The sequence below is a fragment of the Equus caballus genome, chromosome 29 (assembly GCF_041296265.1).
Source record: "Equus caballus isolate H_3958 breed thoroughbred chromosome 29, TB-T2T, whole genome shotgun sequence".
NCBI classification, from domain to species: Eukaryota; Metazoa; Chordata; class Mammalia; order Perissodactyla; family Equidae; genus Equus; species Equus caballus.
The window spans coordinates 32,226,175-32,249,199 of NC_091712.1; the positions used below are offsets into that span (position 1 = coordinate 32,226,175).

Below are 23,025 nucleotides of genomic sequence, written 5' to 3' on the forward strand. Positions count from 1 at the left end.
TGCTCCACCTGTTCATCCCTTCCTTCCTCCCCAACCTTGGCAACCACTGATCTCTTTACTGTCTCCATAATTTTGACTTTTCAAGAATGTCATATAGTCGGAATCACACAGTATGCACCCTTTTCAGATTGGCTTCTTTCACTTAGTAATATGCATTTAACTTCCTAATATGTCTTTTCATGGCTTGATAGCTCATTTCTTTTTAGCACTGAATAATATTCCACTGTCTGGATGTACAAGTTTATCCATTCACCTACTGAAGGAGATCTGGGTTGCCTCCAAGTTTTGGCAATTATGAATAAAGCTGCTATAAACATCTAGTGCAGGTTTTTGTGTGGACATAAGTTTCAATTCATTTTGGTAAATACCAAGGAGTTCCATTGCTGGATTGTATGGTAAGAGTATATTTAGTTTTGCGAGAAATTGCCAGTCTTCCAAAGTGATCGTGCCATTTTGCATTCCCACCAGCAATGACTGAGATCTATCCATATAAACATTTGGTGTTGTCAGTGTTTTGGATTTTGGCCATTCTAATAGGTTTGCTGTGGTGTCTCATTGTTGTCGTAATTTGCAATTCCCCAATGATATATGATGTTGAATATCTTTTCATATGCTTCCTTGCCGTCTGCATGTCTTCTTTGGTGAGGTGTCTGTTCAGGTCTTTTGTCCATTTTTTAATCTGGTTGGTTGTTTTCTTATTGTTGAGCTTTAAGAGTTCATCATATATTTTGGATACCACTCATTTGTTAGATATGTCTTTTACAAATTTTCCTCCCAATCTATGGCTTGTCTTATTCGCTTTATAGTGTCTTTTGCAGAGCAGAAATTTTTCAGTTTAACGAATTCTAGCTTAGCAATTATTTCTTTTGTGGATCGTGCCTTGGTCCGCATCTAAAAAGGCATGACCATACCCAGGGTCATCTAGTTTTTCTCCTATGTTGTCTTCTAGGAGTTTTGTATTTTTGTGCTTCACACTTAACCTTATGATCCATTTTGAGTTAATTTTTGTGAAGGATATAAGGTCTATGTCTAGATTCATTTTTTTTAAGTTGTGGATGTTCAGTTGTTCCAGCACCATTTGCTGAAAAGACTGTCTTTGTTCCATATACTACCTTTGCTCCTTTGCCAAAGATCAGTTGACTGTATTTATGTGGGTATATTTCTGGACACTCTATTCTGTTCCATTAACATATTTATCTGTTCTTGCACCAATACCACACTGTCTTAATTAGTGCAGCTTTACAGTAAGTGTTGAAGTTGGGTAGTGTCACCTCTTGGACTTGTGCTTTTCCTTCACTACTGGTTGACTAATCTGAGTCTTTTGCCTCTCCATACAAATTTAAGAATCAGTTTGTTGATATTCACAAAACAATTTGCTTGGATTTTGATTGGGATTATATTGAATCTGTAGATCAGGTAGGGGAAAACTGACATTTTTGACAATATCGAGTCTTCCTATCCACGAACATAGAGTATTCCTCCATTTATTTATTTCTTCCTTGATATCTTTCATGAGAGTTTTCTCATTTTCTTTATATACATTTTGTTAGAATTATACCTAAGCATTTCATTTTGGGGGGGTGTTAATGTAAATGTGTTTTTAATTTCAAATTCCACTTGTTCATTACTGGTACATAAGAAAGCAATTGACTTCTGCGCATTAACCTTATATCCTATAACCTTGCTAAAATCACTTTTTGGTTCCTGGAGTATGTTTTTTCAGTTCTTTCAGATTTTCTACATGGACAATCATGTCATCTGTGAAAAAAGACAGCTCCATTTTTTTCTTTCCCAATATGTATACCTTTTATTTAATTTTCGTGTCTTATTGCATTCCAATACAATGTTGAAAAGCAGTGGTGAGAGGAACATCCTTGCCTTGTTCTAATATTAGTGGGAAAGCTTCAAGTTTCTCTTCATTAAGGATGATAAAGTTCCCTTCTATTTGTAGTTTACCAAGACGTTTTTTTATTATGAATGGGTGTTGGATTTTATCAAATGCTCCCTGCATCTATTCATGTGATCTTGTGACTTTTCTTTAGCTTTTTGATGTGATTGATTGCATTAGTTAATTTTTGAATGTTGAATCAACCTTGTATACCTGGGATAAATTCCATTTGGTCATGGTGTATAATTCTTTTTATACGTAATTGGATTCAATTTGCTACTATTTTATTGAGGATTTTTACATCTATGTTCATCAGAGATGTTGGTCCATAGTTGTCTTTTTTAGTAATGTCTTTGTCTTGTTTTAGTATTAGAGCAATGCTAGCCTTCTTAAAGGAATTAGAGAGTATTCCCCCTGCTTCTATCTTCTGGAAAAGATAGTAGAGAATTAGTATAATTTCTTCCATAAATGTTTGGTGGAATTCACCAGTGAACCAATCTGGGCCTGATGCTTTCTGTTTGGAAGGTTATTAGTTACTGATTCTATTTCTTCTTCTGCAAGTTTTGGCGGCTTGTGTCTTTCAAGGAATGGGACCATTTCATCTAGATTATCAATTTGTGGGCACAGATTTGTTCATAGCATTCTTTTATTATCCTTTTAATATCTAAGGGATATGAAGTGATGTCTCTTCTTTCATTTCTGACACTAGTAATTTGTGTCCTCTACCTTTTTTTGTAGTTACCCTGGCTAGAATCTTGTCAATTTTATTGATCTTTTTAAAGAGCCAGCTTTTGGTTTTGTTGATTTTCTCTATTGGTTTCCCGTTTTCAATTTCATTTATTTTTGCTCTAATTTTTATTATGTCTTTTCTTCTGCTTACTTTGGATTTAATTTGCTCTTCCTTTTCTACTTTCCTAAGCAGAAAGTATATATTATTGATTTTTAGATATTTCTTCTAACAATGCATTCAATGCTATAAATTCCCTCTAAGCACTGCTTTCACTGCATCACACAAATTTTGATAGGTGTTTTTATTTTCATTTCGTTCAAAATAGTTTTTAAATTACTCTGAGACTTTTTCTTTGACATATGTATTATTTAGAAGCATGGTGTTTAATCTCCAAGTATTTGGGGATTGTCCAGATATCTTTTCGTTATTGATTTCTAGTTTAATTCCACTGTGGTCTGAGAAGGCATTGTATGATTTCTAATCTTTAAAATTTGTTAAGGTGTGTTTCATAGCCCAGAATGTGGTCTATCTTGGCAAATGTTCTATGGGAGCTTGAAAAGCATGCGCATTCTGCTGTTGTTGGATGAAGTAGTCTATAGATGTCCCTTATATCCAGGTGATTAATGGTGTTGTTGAGTTCATCTGTGTCCTTACTGAATTTCTGCCTGCTTGATCTGTCCATTTCTGATAGAGGCATGTTGATGTGTTCAACTATAGTAATGGATTCATCTTTCTCTTCTTGCAACTCTATTAGTTTTTGCCTCATGTATTTTGACATTCTGTTGTTAGGGGCATACATATTAAGAATTATTATGTCTTCTTAGAGAATTGACCTATTTATCATTGTGTAATGCCCCTCTTTATCCCTGATAATTTTACTTGCTCTGAAGTCTGCTAAATCTGAAATGAAGGTAGTTACTTCCAACTTCTTTTTATTAGCGTTAGCATAGTATCTCTTTCTCTATCCCTTTATTTTCTATCTATATGTGTCTCTATATACAAAGTGGGTTTTTGTAGAAGACATACAGTTGGGTCTTGTTTTTTGACTCATTCTGATAATATCTGTCTATTATTTAATTAGTGTATTTTGATCATTGACATTTAAAGTGATTACATATTGATATAATTGGATTAATATTTACCATATTTGTTACTGTTTTCTGTTTGTTGTCCCTGTTCCTTGTTCCTATTTTCATCATGTACACTTTTTCTGCCTTTTGTAATTATTGAACATTTTATGTGATTCTATTTTCTCTCCTTTTTTAGCACATCAATTATACTATTTTTTAAAAAATTTTTAGTGGTTTCCCTAGAGTTTATAATATACATTTACAACTAATTCAAGTCCACTTTCAAATGAAATCATGCCACTTCATGGGAAGAGCAAATACCTTATAATAACAAAATATCCTGATTCCTTCTCCCTCCTGTCCCTTGTATCATTTATTTCACTTATATACAAATATATATATGTAAATAGTATATATATATTCACATGAGCATCCATAATTGGATATATTGTTGTTATTATTAGTTTGAACAAACTGTTATCTGTTAGATTCAATTAAGAATAAGTAAAATAAAAATTTTTTATTTTACCATCATTTATTCATTCTCTGATGCTCTTCCTTCCCTTATGTAGGTCTGGGTTTCTGACCCATCTCATTTTCCTTCTCCCTGAAGACCTTCTTTTAACATTTCCCACAAAGCAACAAATTCCCTCAATTTTTCTTTGTCTGAGAAAGTCTTTATTTCTCCTTCACTTTTGAAGGATGATTTCTCAGCGTCCAGAATTCTAGATTAGTGGAGTTTTTGTCTCAACACTTGAAATATTTCACTCCTTGCTTGCTCGGTTACATGGTTTCTGAGGAGAAGTAAAATGTAATTCTTATCTTTGCTCCTAGGTGAGGTGGTTTTTTCCTCTGGCTTCTTTCAAGATTGTCTTTCATCTTCTGAAGTCTGACTATGACATGTCTAGGTGCTGGGGAGTGCTTTTGGCATTTATCCTGCTTGGTGCTCGCTGAGCTTTCTATTTCTGTGATTTGGTGTCTGACATTAATTTGGGGAAATGATCAATCATTTTTGCTTCAAATATTGCTTCTGTTCCTTTCTCTCTTTCCCATGTCGCATATGTTACACATTCTGCAGTTGTCCCACGGTTCTTGGATATTCTATTCTTTTTTTATCAGCTTTTTTCCTCTTTGCTTTTCAATTTTAGGAATTCCTATTGTCATATTCTCAAGCTCAGAGATTCTTTCCTCCGCCTTGTCCAATCTACTAATGAACCCGTCAAAGGCAACCTTCATTTCTCTTACAGTGTTTTTGATCTCTAGCATTTCTTTTTGATTCTTTCTTAGAATTTTCATCTCTCTGTTTACGCTATCCATCTGTTCTTCCATATTGTCTACTTTTTCCATTAAAGCCCTTAGGATATTAGCTATAGTTTTTTTTTTTTAAATCCTGGTCTGATCATTTCAACATTCCTGCCACATCTGACTCTGGTCCTGATACTTATTCAGTCTCTTCAAACTGCGATTTTTGCCTTCCAGTATGCCTTGTAATTTCTTGTTGACAGGTGGACATGATGTACTGTGTCAAAGGAACTGTGGTCAATAGGCCTTTGGGGATATGGTGGGAAGGCGTGGGGGGGAGGGGAAGCGTTCCATTGTCCTCTGCTAGGTCTCAGTCTTTTAGTGAGAACCGTGTTCTTCAACTGTGAACTTCAACAGTGCTTCTCAGATTCTTTCCTCCCTTCGATAAGACAGGATGGGTGGAGAAGGCTGGAGTTGGGTATTTCTCTTCCACCAGGAGCTTAGCCTCTGCTAAAACTCCATTTGTTTCGGCTCTGGTAAAGGGAAAGCCTTGTTAAGAACAGAATGCTCTGACGTATTTCCATGTACACATCTCTAAAGAATACTGAGAATGAGTTTTAAAGTCACATGGACTTGGATCTCAATCCCAGCTCAGCTGGTCTCCGCTTCCTAGTCATGTGACTGTTGGCAAGCGTTGAATCTTTCCGACCTCTCTGAGCTTTTATTTGCTCATCAATAAAGTGTCCCTAATATTACCCAGCTAACAGGATCATAGGGGAGATTTAAAAGAGGTCATTTAGAGCAAGTACCCAGGGCCGTGCCTGACGCAAACGAGGCACTCGGTGAGTTAGTCTCTTCTTCCCTTTGCCTTTCCCTGGAAAGTGCATCTGTTTTAAGTTCCTGACTGACAAAAGTTCTTTGCCCCTAACACTCTCTCATTATTACCACCTAAACTTTCCCCTTGAAGTATCAGGGGTTTTGTTTCTGTCGAAGCATAGCTTTCACTCCCTGCCTCACCTACATCAATTCGGGGCTATTTCTCCTGCTGGCTAATGGCAGGAGGTGACAGGAGGCACCTGGTTCCAAGCTCTGCAGTCAACAGGGTATGGAGCCCTGGGGGGCAGGCCGGTGCTTGGCCTCTTCTGCTCTCCAGCTGGGCTTCCCTGGTGGGATGGCTGAGCAAGGTGACTTTGGACGCCTTTCCAGCCCCCCCACCCAGGAGAAAGCCAGGGGGAGTGTCCAACATCCCACAGGGCTTGGGAGGATAAAACCCCACAGAAGAATGAAAGGAGACTTGACACCATCTACAGGCCAGTGTTTCCACTCTCAGCTTGCCAGGGACCACAGGCTTTCTCACACGAGTCTAATTGTCTAGAAAGAATATTTGCTTCAGAGTCCCATTAGCCTTGGGTTTCCTCTATAGCTCATAGCATGCTCATTAGGATATCATCCCACTATCTCAAGAACAGCTGTTTCCATATTGACACTTCTTTTCCAGGATTACAAAGGGCCACTGGGGGTTTTGTGGGAATGCAAGGCTTCTGCAAGATGAGATAAAAGGGACGTGTCAGACCTGGTGTTTCATAATTAGTTGTCACCACTCTGGTACTCATGCATCCACACACACACACACATATGCACACAATGTTGCACCAAAGTAAAGACCACAAAAGGTGAGATCAGTCAAAGGGCACGAATGACCATTCAGGACTAGCTCCAGAATTGTCGGCAATGCCCTTGCTGATGTATTTGTCTTGTTTCCTTTTGTCTGTCAATTCTTACCTTGTTTCAAAGGATTTAAGGTGCTCTTTTCCCAGGTATAGCTTGGAAGTTTTGCATTTTGCAGCCACATCAACAGCACATCCAGAGACTAAGAGCCTTGTAACACACAATGAAGGAAAAGAAGACAGGAAATCAAGCAGGTCGTCAAAAACATGACTTCTTGGATTAAATAACCCAATATCTAGACTCAAATCTCTCTAAAGAGCCTGGGCAGCTGCAGATCTCCCTTCCACAGCTGGCTTCTCCTGCCAGCAGGCAATGTGCACCTTCTCAAGGCCATCGGTGACTTCAAATTACCGCCCGCTGCTCTCCGTCCTTATCTGGCTCAAACCGCCTGTAACATTGCTCCTTCTGTTTACAATTTAATTCTCATTTTCATCAAAATAACCCATGTGCATGGGAAGATTCATAATATTTCAAAGTTGAAGAGTACTAGAAGGCTTATAAAGAAAAACACTAGGTTTCAGACCCTTTGTCCCAATCTCTGAGGCACCCGTGGACATCTCTTTCAGCTGTTGCTTCTGCCGGTGAACTCCAGGTTTCTCAACAATATGTTTATATGGCGATTTCTTAATTACTCAATTTTTTTGCATTTTATGCTGCCACCTTGAAAGATGAGGTTTTAAATTACTTAAAGCCTTACTCCTCATTCTTAGAAACATGCCCACGTGTCTTCCCCTCTCTCTTCTCAATATATCTATCAATTTAAATCAAAATTCAGTTTCGTTATGACTACCAATATATTGTTTACACCTGAGAAATATCGTATATTATGATTACATATCCTGGATTTTATAAGCTTATGGTGCCTTGTTATTATTATAAAATAGTAATTTCCCTGTTTCATTGGTGTCTTAATATTCTGTGTACCCATTAGTCATTTTTCTCTAAGATCTTCAATAGAGCTGTATATCTCCTCTCAATTTGGTAATCTCATCAGATGCTTAACCTATTCTCCTTTTTTTTAGACATCCTTCCTGGGTCCCTCCATCCTCCCATATCAATTGCCCTAGCTCCTCTCTACGTCTCTTGCATGACTGTCTTCTTGAGTCTCCTCTTTTCCATTATTCTGGGAACTCCCTTTGCACCTTTCCTGTGATCAGTTCTCCTTTTCTTGGAACTCATATCCCCCTCTTTGTAGATTTAACTTTCTTTGACTGGACACTATCTTCCGGTAAACTCCTGAGAAAATGTGTAGGAGAAGCATATTTTTGTGTTCTTGAATGTCTACCCTCACACACTCAACTAATAACTTGTCTAGTGGTTACTTGTCTGCTGCTGGAATCCAGAGTTCCATTTCCAGGCTTGACTACCCTCTTAAGTTTTGGATCACAGTGTTCAGACACCAGAAGGTCTGCATGTCCACAGCTACTCATTATCTTCTCCTCAAACCTTCCCCTCCTCCTGTGAACTTACCTTAACTAATAGGACCATTCTTCCGCTAGTTGTTCAGTACAGAGGAGCACTGTATACCTCCCTGCATCACTTATAACTCCCCAACATCTCGTATTCAACCTTTCACCACTGCCTGAGTTCTGGACTTACTCATTGCTTACTTGGACAGTTGCAATAACCTTGTACCTGCTCTCTTGCCTCTAACACATCCTGGCTCTCCATTTTCCCACTCATCCTTTATCACTCAAGTTCAAAAAATTCAGGTTAGATGCTATCACTTCCTTCCAAAAAGTAACTTTTAATGACTCCCTCTTGCTCGCAGAATAAGGTCTAAAATATACTTTTTTTATCATATACAAGCCAGAATCGGGTCCCAAAGTCATTTCTTACTGCCCTTATTCCCACACATGTGATTCTACCATCTCGTTTAATTTCACAAGTCTATTATCTGCATTCACGATATCGAGATTTAAAATTCAAATAAAATGGAGTACCCCCAAGCAATAGTAATAGTTTGAATGCCCTACTCATCCTCATTTACATCCAAGGATTTGTCCATTGAAGATATTTTGCCCCTTCTAGACATGATCCTCTACTGGGGAACCCCTTGGCATTTTGACTTACGGGATGTTGGGAGCCTTATGTATGGTGTCAAGATAAACCATATTTCCATGACGTGAGACTTCTAGGCATCCATCTTTCTAACAGATCAAATGCTTTCTTCCCTCACCTTGGGGAAATACAGACCATGTGGCTTATCCCAGGGACCCCTGGGCAATGGGCAGTTGCCCTTGGGAGTGACACATTCCTGGGCATAAGAAAGAAAGCAATCTGATGGCCCAAGGGAAAGCCATCCCCCTTTGAGCACCAGCGGGATTATTTACACCAAGATGGACCATTCTCCTATTGAAGAAAATTGCATGTTAAACTTTTTCTCCTGGAAAAAGGAAGCACAGAAATTAGAAGCAGATTTAAAAGTTGACCATTTACTACCCAATGCTTATCTAACATGCCTGAAATTTGAGAGCTAAGCCTAGGAAAAATCAAAAGTCAACATCCATTGACTCTGTTTGGAGGTGACTATATACATATTCAGCTAATCCTAGGTCGTCAATACCACAGATAAGGACATTATTTATTTTGCCATTCTAGGTGCAATTGCACAGTTTACCCTGTGCAAACTGCACTTTACAAATATGGCAAATCAATGCGAGTTATCAAAATCCATCCACATGGATGGATAGCACGTGAAAAAAGGCTTTGTAAAATGGTCTCGAAAGCCAATCTACACAGCCAGCCCCACACAGGTCAGCTTATTACCTGCTTAATCACACAGACATCCTGGCAATCTTATTGATTCCTCAGGACCTGGACATGACATCACTCCTAACAGCGTATGCAATAAGCCATTACCCCCATGCAGAATAGCCATTAGCCCAGGCTTCAGCCATTGACTGCCTGATCCAGCCTCACGCTGGGAAGAGCAAGTAGAGCTCTGATGGGGGCACATCAGATCCAGGCCAGATGTGAAAGAACTTTGTGCAGAGGAATAATATCTGTCTGCTGCTTGCAAGCAAGGTCTCTACCTGCTCCCTTGTGCTGAGGGTGAAGAGTTGAATAACCCTGCCAGCATGCTGCTGAGTGCGGTGTTTGATGGCCATGAAGCAAGGGATGCTAAGACAGGTAGAGACTAATCCTCCACATGGGCCATTAATATTTCCCACTTGACATCCTCTACAGCTTGATCATTGCCACAAAGGTTGAATGAGATTCCGGGATGCATGATTAGCAGATAAGGTTTCCGTCCAGCAAATGCTGCATTTTCTTCCCTATCCTGGAAGGATGTAAGGTCTGGTTTCCTTTGTGGTGGGAAGTGTGTTTTCTGAGTTGATGGGGATACAGGGTCTTATTCTGGGCTAATTAATTCTATATTCCTAGTTACTCAAATGAAACATAGTAAACAAGGAGTTCTCAAAAGTCCAAGAAGAAGCCTCTTTTATCACCCCAAATATGTGGCTAAGCTGAATGACCTTTAAGGAATTCAGACAGATGAAATGTGGACATCATAGCAGAACATGTATGAAGAGGTAGAAGGCTGTTGTGTCAACACAGGCAACAGGAAAACAGTGTGCAGAATTGAGAGTGGAGACAGATTGTGTGTGTGTGTGTGTGTGTGTGCGTGTGCCATTTACAAAGAAATTTCACAAACATTATTTCATTTCATCCTGTGGGCTGGGTGTTCAGTTACCCTCCAGGTACAAACTCAGGCATAAGATTCTTTCATTTCACTACGGACACGGCATCACAGAGAGGAGCTAAGTTTGAGGAACAAAAGAAAACTTTTCCAATCTTCGAAAGTTCCCTTGTATCCTCAGTTCTTGGCACAGCACCTGATACATAGGAGCCATACAGGAGAGTTCAGCAGTTAATGGACTCTGAAGCCACCTACAGTTTGGCCCTGGGCAGGCTCCTTCACTTCTGTCTGCCTCAGCTTCTCCACCTTCCTCCAGGGGAAATAAAAGAACCTATTTGATAAGGTGTTGGGAGAATTAAATGAATCAACATATTTTAAAAACTTTAGAATAGTGCCTGCAATGGAATGTGCCATATAAGGAGGTTGCCACTATTTTATTAGACATTCAGTAAAATTATTGTTGAAAGAATGATGCAGCATAGCAGTCAAAGGAAATAGCAAAACTGATTTAGACAAGGGCGAGGCCAATATGAGCTTGGTATAGAATACAAGAAGAGCACAGACAACGGAATCTCAGAAGCAAGAAGTAGAGACACCCCAGCCAAGGACCAGCAATGATATTCAGGAGTCAGTCGGAACAATTCAGTGTGAACTTTGCCTGGCTGTCCCTGGAGGAGAACTATTTAATGAAGCCCAGGGTGGAGTCAATGTTGCCCAAGGGAAGTTTGAAAGGAAGAGAGACAGGAAGAGAGAAAAAGGAAGAAGATGAGGAGTGGGAGGAGGAAGAAGAGGAGAGGGAGGAAGAGAGGAAGAAAGGAAGGAAGGGAGAGGAGAAAGGAGGTAAGGAAGAGAAAGATAAAGAGGAAAGGCAGAGAAGGAAGGAAAAATGTCTCTGCCCACCCAAGCTAGCTACAGCTCTACCCACAGTTTCTTCCAAATGCCATTGGAGGAAGAAAAGTCTGTCCAAAGATGGATAGTGCCAACAGTGTGCCACATCAATGCAAACCTTACTTGAAACCAAGAGAAACCTGAACCCTCCTGTGGACTGCATGTAAGCTCGCAGGCCCTGGGCGTTTGAGGTCTGGTGATAACGCCATTTCTTGATCTCTTCATCCTGCCCTTAGGGATATTGGGTTTCATGTTTGGTCTAAATTCCAGCCACTTTTCAAACACAAAATTATGGATGTAGGCAGTATTTCTGTTTGCATAACCTCAGTCACAGCTCACTCTAATGAGCCGTGACATGAATCACCCAGGTTAGCTGAGTTAGGAGCTAATGGAAATGGGGACAGAACATTGAAGAAAGACAGGGTGTCTCTTGAGGACTTCCCTCCTTTCTACTCTAGGAATTTTCCAAGTTGGTTCAAAATATGTTTTCTTCATGCGTGGTTTGGTTTGATTCAGCCTATTTAGCCTCTCACCTGTTTCCCGTGATGATAATTAACAACTGGAGACTTCGCTCAAGCCTACAGCTTCTCCCCTCCCCCAGCTCAGGGTGGGTGTGGGGTGATGGCCGCCCTGGGAAGGGTGGGTGTGTGGGCTCCTTCTCCACTCCCGTCCTCTCCCACCCCTGCTCAGTGAGCGGCCTCTAGCACGTCCAAGGCTGAGATGGGTGGGAGAGATCAGGGCGGGGACCGACGGGAGTTTGAACCCAGCTCCTGTCTTTGCTGAGCGTCTTGTGGGCTCTTTGAAGCCCCGCCCACCCTTCCCCGTTTCTGGGGGTTTCTCACTGCCGTTCCCCTGCACGAGGCACGCCTCTCTTCAGTTAGTCATTTAGGATTCCTGTCTTTGCTCTGGGCCCCACACCCTGCCTCTTTCCCTTGGGGTCCTTCACACAGGCACTGAGACCAAAGACGAGCCAAGACTGGCTCCCTCGGGCAGCCCACATCTGACCCAAGAGGATGGGATGGAAGTTACTCCCGATAAGCCACTGCTTCCCTTTGCTGCCACCAGCTGCTTCAGCTACCTCTTCGCCTTTAAGAAGCTCACTCTGCCCTCTCACCAGGCCTGAGGTGAGGGGACATCGTCTTCTCCCCTCCTCTTTCTTCCTCCTCCTCCTCTGACAGCAGGGCAAGGGTAACTCAGGGCTTCAACCCTGCTCTCAGACCCCTCCTTCACAAGCCCTCGTGTGGATGTGGGGAGAGTGGGAACGATTGCACCTGTTGTCTTGAGACCCCAATAAAACTGAGAGAGAGCCCCTTTGTAACATTCTGCTAAATTTACAAGAAATAATGGCTTGAGACGGATGTAGAAGAGACATCTATACCATCAGCTTTCCATGTATGGTCTTTGTTTCCTTAATGTAAGCAATATTTCATCCTTTACACGGAAAGAATGAAAATGAACCCAAAGACAAGGGACACCATTTTTCGAAATGATTCTGTGCTTATTTTCGGAAAGGACACTTCAGCTCACCCTCCCAACGCTTCTCAGCTCGCTGCCCTTTGCCCCAGACTCCAGGCTCACAGTGGCTTCAGGCTGCCCTCTGACCCGGAACTTCACCATGGCCCTTCACCGTGCAGTGCACCCTCAGTTACCTACCCCCCCGAAATCCCTCTGTCCTGTTATCCCTTCTTTTCATATTCTGCCCAATGAACAAAATAGTGTGAACGGGATCATTCAGCGCCAGCCGGTCCCAAGTCTGAGGTAAGGTCCCGTAGGGTTCATTGACACCCTGTCCCCATAGCATCTTCCCCATCCGTCCTGTGGCCATGACACTGTTCCCTGGATGGACAGCAACCCCATCATCCACCTCCCTGGCGAGAACACTCTCTCTCTAAGTACTACTCTGTTCCAGCTGGTCCCTCTTGTCCAGCTACTCCTAGTTCACCGTCTCCCAGTCCTTTGTTCCTGTGCCCCTGGTCCCGCAGGGCTGGTCCTGGGCTGTCTACCCTCAGATCGATTCCTCTCTCTTTCCCTCCCCTGCCTGTGTGGCTGTATCCATGGCTCCGTGTCCGTTGGCTGGCTTCAGTGCATGGAAGATGCTGGTGGGAGACTGGAAGGGAACACGAAGAGAGAAGCGGGGCATCCCCCACCTCCCGACTCAGCCTTGGCAGATGGCTTCAGTGGAGGTTGGGTCCCACCCGATGGGTCCACAGGGTTCCAGCCTCTGCCAGGTGACCCAGGCCCTAGGCTCTAGGAACTGGCTCCTCCCTCTACCCCTCAGGCCAGGGGTTATGTTGCCTCCCCAGCTCCCGTGGGCTTCTTTCCTCTGCCATCACTCATCCTTAGCTCCAAAGGACATCAAAGCAGAAGTTCCAGAGACCCTAGAACTGCTCAACCTGACACCATTCCTATATTTAAATTCTCTCTTTCTCAAAAACAGAGATATTTTTCATTTCCCTTGGGGCCCAGGGATACACCTCCTTTCTGGATTTCCAAACTGCCACACTCTGATAAAGTCCTCTGTGACAGGGGAGAATGTGATGGACCAAGTTATGCCCTGAAATCAACCAAATTGACTTTGATTTTCATCTTAGCTCTGCCACTTCTAGCTGTGCTACCTCAGTCACCTTACTCAACTTCTCTGACCCCCAGTTTCATCACCTATAGAATATGGATAATGAGACATTTTTGCCATAGAGGTAGCCTTTTGGTGACCTTCCGGCACGTTTTCTGGCAGCTGCTGGGTACTCAATAAATATTAGTCCCCCTCACCTCTCCTACAGTGGTCATATCTGCAAAGGTATGAGTGCATATCCCCTCCCAGGAAACACATTCGTACGATAACAGTCGTCTTCTTCTGGAAATAAACACTTTAGATTCAATAATTATTGTTAAATGTAAATCTCAAACACCCACAGCAAGACTATCAGAAAGATAATTTTGGACAAGCTTTGAGAGCCTGCAAATCTGAGGAGGTAGCCAGCTACCCTGTGGGGACTGGGGAGGACTCCTGAGCCACCTCCTTCTCTCCATTAGCTGTGAGGAGGCGCCTGTGCTGATATGAGAAACGACTCTGCTCCCCACCCCCCAGGGGAGGTAGAATGTGTGGGGCTCAAATGTGTGGGAGTCTGGCCCAGGGCTATTTTCGTTTCCATGAACGTTCTCTTCTATATGTATTTTAACCTTAATCAAGTGCATATGTTCTTGTTTTATTTGCACTTAGTTCATCAAAGTGTCCCTCATGATCTGAACTGTGCCAGGAAGCCTTAAGCCCTTCAGTGGAAGGCTCATTAATACCCCTGGGAAACAGGAAGTTACATCTAGTCAAATATAAATAAATTTGGCTCCCAGGGGCTTTGCCCTGGCCTGGGTCAAGAAAGAGACAGTGACTTCTCGGTTGATCTGATCCATTGCCCCCTCTCAAAGTGCACTGGAAGGAAGAAATCCCAGGACTCTGGAGAGAGAAGCGTTTTGAAAATGTGCCTCTCCTTTGTTCAAAACTGTTATGGAATCCAGAGAGGTTTTCTCAAGGAGAGAGACTCTATTGATTGGGCTAAATAATTGGGTATCGTTCCAGATTTATTTCCACCCCCAAAGTAGTTTGAAAGCAGGCAGTGCAGGAAGGAAGTGGGAAAGAAGAAACAAGCTATGTAAGCCAAAACCACCTCGCCAAAGATGCTCTGCGAGTCGTGCCGGAGAACTTTCCATCCTTCCCTGTCTCTCGCCTTCTCTCTCACCCTCTCACTGACTCTCCGACTGCACATATGGAACCAATTACAAACAAAGCCCGATTGTTGTATATTTGGAATTTCCCACATCAACTTGATGCTTTCTTTAACTGCCTCTTAATGTGTGTCTGCGTTGGGGGACCAGACTCACGTTTCCAGCCCTCCCACCCCCCCACCCCAGGAGCACCCCCTTCTAAGAGTCTTTTTCCTTGTTCATTTTCTAGCAATGCAAAAACTCCACATCTTCCCTCTGCGCCCCACCCCCACTTCCTATTAGATTCTTTGAATAAACAGAACTTTCTTTTCCATAGTTTTCAATAAACTGGTCTGCAGGGAGTAAATAAAAGCTGGTTCCCAAAGCAGATGAGTGATACCAGGCTCCTGTAATAATCTCAAAAAGCATGAGATTATTGCAAAAGGAAATGGCACCCCTTTCACAAAACCCAGGACGGAGAGGAGCAGCGGATGTAGAAATACACTAAAAAGAAGAAAACTAAAGTACCTCCAATCCTGGAAGTCCCTTACTTGTTTTTCTTTATAGTAATTTTCTCTGCTATAGAAATAAGCAAATTTAGGGAGGAGCAGAGATGGGGGGGTCATAAGCGAACAAGGTATCAGTTACAAAATATTACAGAAAAGTTAAAATTTTAGACCACGTGTACCTACAGTCCAAGAAGGGTGCCTGACATGGAATCATACAATAAGATTTACAAAGAATAAGCAAATGCGATGGATGAATTTGAGCTGCGACAGTTCTTTTCAGAGCCTTGTAAAATCAAACATAACTCCTTCATGTTTACTGGCACACATAAAAATAAATGCTCTCTAACACAAACATTTAAATGAGGACGCGCCAAATGCAATTCCGTCTGGTATATTTGATTTCATTCATCTGAACCATATGATACAAACATTTTTCCCTCCCTTCTCTCACACTTTCTCTTTGCAGACTGCATTCACATATATAATTAATTGTATGCCCACATTTATTTTCTATGCCTTGGAAAGCAGGAGGGAAAATAGCAGATACGCGGGTCCGGTGCTCAGGGTCACACATATAATTTACAGCTGTGAAGATGCGCCCCCCCGCAACCACCAGCCCCGCCGTCCTCAGTACACTATATCATGGGTCTTCAATATAATATTTTTCCTGTGTTCAGAAGAAAGTGAAATCCGAACGCAGTATTTCGCATTAATCTCCACACCAGATGGTGATGTTGCAAATAGTCTTTTTAAGGTGAGCATGTGACCTACTGTATGTACGGCCGCTGGCCTTTGGCGTCACGTGACGGGCTGAATAATTCGTCTGATAGAGCTTTGATTAGGACAACTGACCTGGTTACCATCTGTAGCCGGCAGAAGCAAAGTTGACATATCTGGATCACCCTTCCCAGAAGCTTCACTTGCCGACTTCTGGGACGTGCCGTCTCACTGACGACTGACGGACAGGGACAGACAGGAGGGGGCTGAGGCTAGGCTGCTGATCGCTAGCTCGCTGAAGTTGCAGACCTTGGGCTGTTTCTCTTCCTCCCCATCCCCCCACCTCCTGACAAACCACATCTTGACTCATATGGTCCAAAAAAAAAAAAAACCTCTTCCAGTTATTTGATATTTGGGAAACCTCCAGGAGACCATAACTTAGCTCTGAGGAAGCCTCTGTCTCTTTGCTCGCTTTGCTGGGAGCGCACACACACCCACACGCTCACACCCACGCTCACACACACATTCACACTCTCACACACGGCTCTACACCATGGTGGTTCAGGCCGCAGTGGCTCCGAACAGATCCCAGAGACTTTTACTGAAAATTCCGTATGGATCTCTGAGAAGACGCAGCGTGGAGAGGGTAAGCGACGTGGCGGGCTGTTTGTTCGACATGGAGCCCTGGCTCCCAAGAAAGGGAGATGTGTGTTTTCATTGTACACAGCATCCCTTCTGGTCATCCCGTTTTCCTGAAAAATTCAAATTTCTGAGACTGTACAACACTGGGTCGTCTATAATCTTTGCCTTAACAGATAATGTTGAGAAATTTGAAACAAGTTTTTGTCAGCTGTGCATGCGGGGGCTGTTAGAGACGAAATGTGGGGGAAAGATTGGGGTGGGGGCTGCCCTCTGGAATGGGGTGGAAGATGTGGGTGCTTGTCGGGAACCGGCATGGGGGCTGCGAAGCCTGTTTTCTTCTCCGTTTAGTGAAACAGATCCGTTAGTGCAGCAGGGCTGCAATTTGCTCTGCTGGGTGACAGTGTCTTCAAAGGAGGTGATGATGACGTGAAGGAGCTTTGATGCTCGGAGTGTTTAAATCATGCACCCGGTCGATTGAAATCCCCTCTGTTGTTTTGTTGTTGTTTTTTCAAATACCTTGCTATCATTTGGGGGGTTTTTTTTAATACTATGGATTCTGGCTCAAAATCGCTCTGTTGATTTTCTGAAACCTGCTTACTCTACGGTGGCCCCTGGCAGAGGTGACCCTGTAAAACAGAAATAAGTAAGGGTTTGTCCTTCCCTGGAGTGGCCAGTGCTGTTTTGGGAATGACTATAGTTAATGCAAAGCTGTGTTCTCGGGATCTGGGCTCATTGGTGTAGGAACGGCACCGATACTCACTTTTGGGGGGTCTCAGAAACCCCAAAAGCCCCTGTTGGAATCATGGCAGGCCCCTCCGTGAGCTGTGGACGTCTAAACATCTCTGGTTAAGGTGTAATCTAAGACCAAGAAGGCAAATAGCATCACAAAGGGCTCTTGATAGATAAGCAGCCGGCCGTGTCTTACAAGGGTTAACAGAGTCTGATTCAAAGAACTTTTTCTGGTTTGTGTACTTACTACTCAGTGATTTTTAAATTTAAGGAAAACACAGGTAAATCTTTAAAAATGTGAGGGGCTATCTAGACTTCCAGGCGGGGTTGATTTCTTGACTTTTGATGAGTTATATTTTTTTCTGCCATTGCTTCATAATGAAAAAGACTTCCGGTTCTGGTTGTGTGTAGGTCTTTGTTTGGGGACATATTTCTTGTGCTCAATATCGGGGTCATCAACTAATGTGCAGTAAGACCCTGCTGCATGCTCCCTTTTGTACCCAGAGCTTTAGAGCATAAGACCAACAGTTACAGCAAAGGTTGCACATTTATCAGGCTTATATTGAATGCGATTTTGGGTTCTGGTGAAAATATTTTCACCTTATGATAACTATGTTTATATAATACGTTCTGTTCACGAACACGAACTTGGGAACGTGAATTGTGCACATTGGAGTTGTACAACATGGCGATACTAAAGAGAAAGTTATTCTGTGTATGGGCACAAAAAATCCGTAGTAACTGGCAACCGCTGTTTATACCATTAGAATCTCCAGATGGATGTTTAATAGCTCACGTGCATTTAATAAATCCAGATGTGTGCCGTTACCATTTCTGTTCTTTGTTGTTAACCAACTTATGAAAAACTGCCTCTATATGAACATAGTGTTGCGTAGAAAACATGTCTGTTGTTGCCTATGTTGGCATGTACTTACATGCAAAACACACACAGACCTAATTTCTGCCCTGCGGTGCACACCAGAGTTGCACAGGCCTTCAGAGTGTGACTGAGAGCTTCTGGGCCCTTAAGAGAAGCACACACATCATCGGAGCGTCAGGCATGTATTAATCTCCATCACTAGATGTGAAGCGGCGGGGCTGGGACATCCTCACTCCCAAGCGGAGTGTGCTTGCATCCCTGTGAGCCTAGCGTCTCACCCTACACTGTCCGGGAGAGAGCGACTAATTGGAATAGACGATGTCATGTCGGTTCCAATCGGACATTTTATACTGTTGTTGATTTTCTGACAATTTTCAGAATCCGAGTCATATATTAATATAAAAGGGGTGCAAGAAAGGTGAGAAATGGCATCTGGTTTCAGGGCAGACGCTGAGCATGGGCGCTCTTTTCTTGGCACTCCCTGAATTAAAAGCAATGACAGCTTTTTCAATTACATCAGCGGCCTAGAGGGTGACCAAGGGTCCGAGTTGGTTTCTGTTGTCTCACGATATTTAATGACAGTGAGGCCTCACATTTGTCTAATGCCTTTAGTCCCAGGTACTTCCATAGCCATTACCTCACTTTACGATCGAGTGGCTAATGAAGGTTATTACCTTTGATGTGTATGAACAGGGAAACCAAGGCACGGAGACGGCTGAGCTTACATCCAGTGCATACGGTCAGTGACAGAGCAGGACCTGAGTCAAAGCACCTGGTATCTTGTCTCCCTGCCATTAAGCCTGTGTTTCATCAGCCTGGCCCTCTGGGGGAGCTTGGCATTGCAGCCTGGCCCTGAGAAATGGTTATAACCAACTTGTCCCCAGTTCTTCACGTAAAAGGAAATACGGAAGTCTTCCCCAAGGTAGAGATGCTAACAACCAGGGAGAAGCACTAATGTCATTTCTAGGGCGCTGGCAGTCAAGTGCTCTCAGGTGTCCATGATTCTGTTTTCCAACCCTCTAGAAGTTGAGTTGAAAGTAAAGAAAGACATCTGTTTAACTATGCTACCTAGACGTCCATCAAATCCTGATTACAAAACACTCACTCGGGCCCAGAGACCAGGCTTAGTTCTCATTCATAGCTTTTCACAGACTACCATCAGCCCGCCACCATGCTCAGCAGGGCAGAAAAAATAAAAGAAAGGTAAGAGGCTGTGTTTGGTAAGATAGGAGAGATTAAGAATACAGGGTTTATATGATAAAACAATTGTAAATCAGTATAACAGGGTTCTAATTCAGCTACAAAATAAATAATGAAGACCGTGTAGGTGCTACAGGGCGCGGCATGGTGGAGCGGAAAGGGCGGGGTTTGCAGCCACAGTCTCCCAAGAGCCAAGAACCTCACCGTTTACTGATTGTGTGGTCTTGGCCAAGTGACTCAGGCTTTCTCAGCCTCCTTACAAACCTGCTCTTTCTCCCCTTGAGGGCGGTTGTCAAGGATTAGAGATAATGTGCGGAAGCACCTAACACAATACCTGGCATATAGAAGGCCATCATTAACAACAGGGATGTTTTTAAATATCTTGCCTATTTTTGAGCGGGTGAACACTTGGCATGTATTTTTAGTAATCGATGGCCTTTACACACCCTCTTAGTCACACTTCACGGTCACCAGAGGAACATTAATCACTTAGGAACATTCACCTGATAGAGCCAAGACAGACAGTGTGTCCTGGTGATAACTGCCTTTTAATCCCAAATTTCTCGAAGGCACATGGAGAACAAAGCGTTCAAGTTCATTGCACACAAACGCCAAGTAACTAAACTTACTCAAGCCCAGATCCTCCATAGGGTCTTTCCTTCTGAAGCTGGACGTCTTTATTCCAGGAGTTAAGTGAACTTCAGGAAACTCAAGTAAATGTAAGAATATTACGTATAAAGGAGTTAAGGAAAGAGGAAATGTGGACATTTTTTCTGGGAGTTTACCGTGGGGTGGGGGAATGTTTTTATTAAACGGCTATGACCCGACACTCTGAGGAAATGGGACCTTCATAGCTCCAACACTTAAGAATAAGTGGGCCAAGCGGCTGGCCTGGTGGCATAGAAGTCAAGTTCACGCACTCTGCTTCCTCGGCCCAGGGTTCGCTGGTTCAGATCCCAGGCACAGACCTCGCATGGCTTGTCAAGCCATGCTGTGGTAGGCATCCCACATATAAAGTAGAGGAAGATGGGCACCGATGTTAGCTCAGGGCCAGTCTTCCTCAGCAAAAAGGGGAGGATTGGCTGTGGATGTTAGCTCAGGGCTAATCTTCCTCAAAAAAAAAAAAAGTGGGCAAAGCTTTATGTGGCCCCCTGTGTTGTTTTAGTACGTGCATTTATTAGGGATGCTCATTTCCCCATTGATTTATCATCTTTACCATCCAGGCCACCCACATATCCCCGGGTGATGTGGACATCTCCGTCGTCTTAAGTGTCTTAGCACCTCAAATTCAACATGTCCAAAATAGAATTCATCCTCTCACCCACAATCCTGCTCCTCCTCCAATACCACCCACTACCTAAACACCCGAACTACAACAGCGGCATTGTCCCTGCCTGCTCCCTTTCCTCAGTCTCATCTGATCAGTCACCGCAAGCTGTCACTTCTAGCTCCAGACTATTGCTACATCCATCTGCTCCATGCCATTCCGTGGTTCAGACCATTGTCATCTTTCACTTTCTGATAGTTGCCATTCTTGTTCCCTCCCAGTCCATGCTCCGTGTGGCAGCAATGTGATCTTTCTAAAACATAGGTGAGATCGTGTCACTTGTCTATGTGAAACCTTTAAGTGGTTCCCTGCCTCAAGATAAGTACAAATATCTAAATGTAATTACAAGGCCCTTCATAGTCAAGACCCTGCTATGCTCTCCTGAATCATTTCTCCCTGTGCTTTACACTGGCTGTGTTATACTCCATCCATACTGAACACATCTGCAGTTCCTCCAAATTACCACACTCTCCTTGCCTCAGGGCCTTTGCACATGCTTCTGTCTGCCTGACACACACTGCCTCCTCCATCCACCTCCTTAACTTATGTTCATAGCCTTCAGCCTAAAGGTAACATCCTGTGGGAAGCCCTTCTAGGTACCCCATCCCTTCCCCAAGCTTGTAAAAGTGCTCTTCCTTTACAATATCACAAATTACACTCCACTGAATCTGCCTGTTGCCATCCTGTTTTCATCACGTCAGTCCTCCACGTGACGACAAACTCCTTGAGGGCAGGGAACACATCTTGGCCCCTGGTTCATAACAGGAGAGCCATAAATATTTGCTAAATGAGAGAACGAATGAAATCTGAAAGTTCTTATAAACTTCCCTCAGGGAGAATATTTGGGAAGAGGGTGAGAATTAAGACATAAACAGGAACAGCCTCGTTTCTTATGTTAAATGACCACAAGCCCCATTATTGCTGGTGGAAAATGTGGTCACTCTTATATGTTAACACGAACCGAGGAGAAGATGCTCTTGTCCCATTTATTCTGAACTCTAAGACCACATCATATATCTTGTAGTAGAACAAAGTGTGTGTAAACAAGTGACCAGACTCAGATTATATGTCTCTTCCCAGACTAATGTAAATTTGACATTTTTATTGAAAAAAAAAAAGGAAACAAGAAAGCGTTCTCTTTTACCACAATTAGTTGAATATCTTAGTGAAAGGGGTTTTTTGTCTTGGAAAGACTGAAATGGTGTGATATTTCTGGAGCGGTATTTTTAACACAGTATAAATTAAACCTTTTTGCACCCACATTATTCATTATTTGATGTGTTATTCCAGGTTGACGTATTGCCAGTCTATTATTTTGCAAACCATTACATTATCACAGCTGCTAAGCTGCATAATTTAAGAATTCAGAATACAACAGAGCCTCTATAGTCGAGTGTGGGGTGCTTACATTCTGAATGTATTCATGCGAGGAAGTGTGAGACTTTACCAAAAACACGTCCAGCAGACGACTTCTAGTGGATATTTATTACCGTTGAAAGCAGACAGCCAAGAACCGTTCAGACGGATCAGTGTATTCACACGTATTATTATCTACCCCCCTCATCCTTTATGAGGTTTTGTTCCTTCGATAAATATACATCTCTCTGGAGAAGAAAGAACATGGACTATGAGGGGCTCCAATCCTCTGGTTCACAGCCTGCATTTCCCCCCACGCTGGTTAGTCCCAAGCGATTTTAAGTCACCCAAACTTGGTGCACCAACATTTATTTTATTTCTTACAGCAGCTTATGTCAGGTTAAACCAATGGCTCCTCATCTTGGTCAGACTAAGGATTGGGTAGTGGAAAGGCTGTCCCTCCGGGTACCACTCCAGAGTGTTCATTCCTCAGGCTGGAGTGGAAAGCAGGACTGGAAACCTCTCTTCGGGTGGTCAGGATCCGAGCTTCCCCAGCCTGCGCCAAATGGCGGCTATGCTTTCTCTCTTTAGATTACTCATCCCCAAGTTCTGACTCCTTGGGACTCTCACTAGTGTCATGGTCAAATGCATAACTCATCCTATGGCAGCGCTTCTCAACCTTGGTTGCACATTGGGGACATCCTAGGAGCTTTGAAAACCCCAAAGCCCAAGGTGTACCCCAAACCAATGCATATCAGAATATCTGGAGAGGGGACC

General features: G+C 43.0%; 1 protein-coding gene and 1 long non-coding RNA gene across 22 annotated transcripts in view; one reads left to right on the forward strand and one right to left on the reverse strand.

The window, feature by feature from the left end:
- The window catches only part of FRMD4A (FERM domain containing 4A), a 589,108-nt gene that overhangs the window by 263,239 nt on the left and 302,844 nt on the right, over window positions 1-23,025 (forward strand). For 2 of the 21 annotated variants that reach the window (XM_070255322.1, XM_070255317.1), the window contains exon 1: window positions 16,499-16,760. The exons of the other annotated variants lie outside the window; for them this stretch is intronic. In XM_070255322.1, coding sequence (XP_070111423.1) covers window positions 16,668-16,760 — 93 coding nt within the window. In that variant the 5' untranslated portion in view covers window positions 16,499-16,667. Of the gene's footprint in view, window positions 1-16,498; window positions 16,761-23,025 lie in introns of those variants that run through there. 21 annotated transcript variants of the gene reach the window in all.
- Window positions 3,696-16,403, reverse strand: LOC138921445 (uncharacterized). The gene is made up of 3 exons (XR_011434018.1): window positions 16,250-16,403; window positions 6,713-6,808; window positions 3,696-5,463 (listed from the first exon to the last, which is right to left on the reverse strand). It is a non-coding gene; the product is annotated as an uncharacterized lncRNA (long non-coding RNA).